Here is a 4520-nt window from a genome sequence, read left to right as displayed (position 1 = left end):
ATCATTTATTCAAATGAATTCAAAAAAGGTCAGAAATTGGTTTTGTTTATTTTATTTATTTGAAATTATAAACTTTAAAAATAAAATTTGCTTAATATATTATAGTTTCTGCTCTACTATCGTGGCTATATCAACTCCTTGTATACAGTCTATCCTTAGTCAGTAATTACTATTTAGCAAGAATAGCCTCACTTTCACCACTCACTTATATTCCAATTTGGTTAAGATATATTTGTTATCTAAGTACTAAGCCTTATGTATTATAATGTATAACTGTATTTCCCTTGATGACTGGCATGGGCTTTTCAATAGCTGAAATTTGTTTATTTTGCATTCCTAAGAGGTGGTTTTAATGGGTTCAAGCCTCACGCTGTGGCTTTTAATGATTTCTACCTACCAGACAACAAAAAATATATTATAATGTGTCATAATCAATTTAAATCAATTATTATATTTTAAATAACTGCAGATTAGAGAAGAAAATTTCTTCATGTATTCATGCATGGACCATGTAACTATTTCAGGCTGTGTGCTAGTTCGAGTAAATTGAGGTAAAGTAAATTTAAATTTAATAGGGAATTTTTGCGCTGCACTTATATACACATTTATTTATTTATTTACTGTTTTCAATTTTTCAAATTGATTTATTTATTTAATAAACATCTTTTAAAATTCACAATTTTTATCTAATTTATCCTATTCGAAATTCTGGTAAATAGCAATATTCGCTGCCATACCGACAAAATTTACTATTTCACTCAATTAACTCGAACTTGCACACGGCCATAATGAATAGTAAAACTCAAACTGAAATTGAAATTTTATTATTTAGTACACATTATTGCATTACTGCTGCTGTGTGAAATGTCAAAAACGTAGTAAGTATTTTGTTTAAAAACACGGCTTCTGAAAATGTTTGTTTACGATTTGGTTCGTCCGATTATTTATATAAAAATTCATTGGCATGCTTTTACCGCAACTTATAGAAAAAATATTTGAGAAGTACGAAAAGTTACGGCAGGAACAAAAGTTTACTCGTAAGACCAAATCATTTCTGCTTATATTTATTCATTTTATTGAAATATACACACACAGCTGCTACACAAAAACAAATATTTGTTGAGTTGAATGCTGTTTTTGGTGACACTTTGAAGCGTGCTTTGGGAATCCTCGACGAACAAATTATATTGATATACTCTACGGAATCAGAAATAAGGGAAATTGTGGAAATCGCGGATAGAAATAATTCGGCTCAAGTTTATAAATTGTTTTCAGGCATAAATTTTTGCCCTTGTAAATATTTTGCAAGCAATGTGCTAAAAGTCAATATATTGAATATTTCGCCAACATATTCTTTTGACAATTCACAAAACACAGACCAGGCTTACACTTGTGAGCACGTTCTAGCATTGCGGCTAGCCAAACTGCTATGCTCCTCTTGTGTACGTAAAGAGATTTTAGTGGCCAATAAGTTTAATTTTTTGTTGCAGCAAATGTGTATTGACGATTTTTAATGCAACACTCAAAAATTCTTTATGAAAAAGGAATTCTAAAAAATTTGAACATGCTCACGCAATCACAATACTCTAATTTTAAATTTGTCGGACGTTTGGATAACATCAAAACATTTTATTCAGGTATTAAAGCTTTAAATTTTGGAGAGGTTAGTATCAGTTAGAAAAATAATATATTAAAATTTTGTATTGAGTACGGATTATATTTGCAGTACGGATCGTTTCAAATTACTGATGATGGTTTTCGAGTTACTGTAGAAAATGGCAAAACGATACAAGCCAGTTTGTTTATTACCATGTCGTGTTTTTCAGAATATCACGTCGATGGCATTGTAAATTTCAGCATAAATATGAATGTTATATCAGAGTGTTTGGGTATATTTTCTGCCACTAATTGTAGTATAAAGATGTTTTACAAAGGTCACTCAGCTCCACTCATAATAGTGCTTGAACCACATGATGAAGATAATATCACAACGGAATGCGCAATTAAAACGACAAACTACGAGGAGCCCATCGATTTTTCATTAGATGAAGATAATCCTAGTCTTAATGTTATTTTTATACGCGGACCAGATTTATCAAACATTTTTCATGAGCTGGATAAAGCCGCTGAAGAAATAGAAATAACCTTATCACCTAGACGACCACATTTCAAAATTGATACTTTGGGGGTAATGCAATCTGAAGCTAGTATAGAAGTTGCAAAAACAAGTGATATGATGATGTTATTTAACTGTCGTGAAACAACAACTGCTCGTTACAACAGCTCTCAAATTCGACTTACACTGAAAGCTTTGTCCGTTGCAAGTAAAGTAGCTATCAAAACAGATTCCAGTGGTTTGCTTGAAATGCATTTTATGATGCAATCAGAAGACCGAGCAGAAATGTATGTACAATTTTATATAACTCCACAAGCGGATGTTTGAACTATTTTTATGTTATGATATAAATTTTTTTAAAATCAATTGTCTTGTTTTCATTTGTTATAATAAGTGCAAATGCTTAGACAGATTGTTAAATTATCGATAAAATACAACAATTTGATGCATGGGTTGGTGATACTACCTATCAAAAACAAAATTGAACCTACTTAACCGCCAATTTCAGTTAAACGTGATGCAAATGACGCTGATCTTTTTGAGCGATGCTTTTTCATCGAGCGTTGGTGAAGAAGATTCGATAGGGTAATTAGGAATATACTGAATTGCCAGGCAATAAATTATATGAGAACACTTGAACGTTCAATTAATACCTTTAAATAGTTATATATATGTTCGTTAGCTCCGTCTTTCTTTCGTTAGCTCGAAAGTCTATAATTACAAGGGGTACTATAAGAAATTTTTTATAAAGCTTTCAGTTTGTTATAATAATAAGAATTAAGAGTAGTATTTCAATTATTTTGCCCTTTTCGTTGTTTTAATAGAATAACCACTTTTTCATTAATTCGTGATATACCAGATGCGTTCCAAAAGCAAATAGGGCTTTTTATAAATAATAAAAAAAATATTTGAATAACTGCTCCCTTTTTGACTGAATCCAATGATTTTCTAGATTATGGACTGTTACCGTTACAATATTTTTGTATGGCTTTTACGTCCACAAAAAGTAAAAAAGAAAAGCCGACAATCATACGTGCCAAATTAACATATGCGGTGATTGGTTGGGCGTTAAAATATGAATTTAATCCAAAAATCAGTGAAAAGTGTTGAATACACCAAAAGTTAGAAAAACTAAGACCCATGTTATGTACTGTCACGGGTGTATCAAAATTCGCTCTTTCGGGCTGTGACGAAAATGCATGTTATGCAGAATGTCACATTATTTTTTCAGTTTCGTATTTTTACTATTACTTTGGTACTATTTGATTGTGCTTGAATTTTAAAGGAAATATACAAAAAAACACAACACAGCGAGGTACAGATAGCTTCGGCCAAAGTTAAACCGACATTTGTTTTTTCTCTTATTCTCAATTTTTAAATTTGCATTAAAAGTAACAACAATTTTAAATTTGTCATGCCCGTGACACTTTATAACATGGGCCTAAGATAATGTTCATTATTAGTTTAGTGAGGTAAGAGGAACACTTTTTAAGGGAATTAAAAAAAATTGTTATTTTTGTGTTAGAGCATTTAAAGTTACTATTGAACTGACATTAATCCGATTCTTAACAAGAAGTAGTTATGGCTTTAGACTCGCCATGTAGTTTATTTAAAGTCGTATTATCCTGTTTGTGTTTCTGAGATTGGTAAACGTAAATAATTATCAATTGTCTGGATAAAATCACATCGTCACTATCATGGCAACTGCATAGGAAATGAGTTTGAATCGAGCTAAATATTAATTATGTTATTTTAGGTGTATTTATATAAATCACTGCCAGAAAATCCTGTTTTGTCAAACACGCACAAATTTCGTGGTATTATTATATTTGCGTCAAAACGAAACAAATCTGGCCACCTGTAAAATCATCTATTAAAACTAGTTGACCGAAAACAACAAACTATGTCCCTTATATAACCCTTATAATCATTGTCTTATACACAGGCATACCTGCTGCTCAAAAAGTACTCGGATTTTGTAAATAAAACACACAAATTTAAATTTTATTCCAAATTTATTTTATCTCCTTCAAAATATGCTTCTTCTGAAGCGATACACATATGCCAACGCTTAACCCAATCTTTCATACACTTTTCGTAGGCCCGTGAAGGTATGACTTTTAGTTCCTTCAGCGAATTCTCTTTTACCGATTCAATCGACTCAAAACGCTTACCACGAAGGGGCAATTTGAGTTTCGGGAACAGAAAAAAGTCACACGGATCCAGATCTGGCGAATTTGGTGCGTGAGCGATGACAGTGGTGCCGTGTTTAGTCAAAAAATTGAGTACAACAAGAATTTTCCATAGTAAAAATCACTAAACGCACTTGAGGTAGTCTCACATTAACAGCTGCTGTAAACAAACTAATTGACGGATGGCGCTCAAATTTGTACCATATGTCAAG

General features: G+C 31.7%; 2 protein-coding genes across 2 annotated transcripts; both read left to right on the top strand.

Annotated features, from left to right (window-relative positions):
* Window positions 1-808: 808 nt before the first annotated feature.
* LOC119684327 (cell cycle checkpoint protein RAD1-like) lies at window positions 809-2476 on the top strand. Its single transcript, XM_038098348.1, has 3 exons — window positions 809-878; window positions 1491-1663; window positions 1727-2476. The coding sequence occupies exons 2-3, from the start codon at window positions 1514-1516 to the stop codon at window positions 2441-2443; spliced, it is 867 nt and encodes a 288-aa protein (XP_037954276.1). The 5' UTR covers window positions 809-878; window positions 1491-1513; the 3' UTR covers window positions 2444-2476.
* Window positions 934-1531, top strand: LOC119684328. The gene is made up of 2 exons (XM_038098350.1): window positions 934-1037; window positions 1096-1531. The coding sequence occupies exons 1-2, from the start codon at window positions 965-967 to the stop codon at window positions 1512-1514; spliced, it is 492 nt and encodes a 163-aa protein (XP_037954278.1). The 5' UTR covers window positions 934-964; the 3' UTR covers window positions 1515-1531.
* Window positions 2477-4520: the final 2044 nt, after the last annotated feature.

Source organism: Teleopsis dalmanni, chromosome 2 (assembly GCF_002237135.1).
Source record: "Teleopsis dalmanni isolate 2A chromosome 2, ASM223713v2, whole genome shotgun sequence".
NCBI classification, from domain to species: domain Eukaryota; kingdom Metazoa; phylum Arthropoda; class Insecta; order Diptera; family Diopsidae; genus Teleopsis; species Teleopsis dalmanni.
The sequence above is the reverse complement of the archived record's forward strand: the minus strand, read 5'-3'. Positions and strand labels throughout refer to the sequence as shown.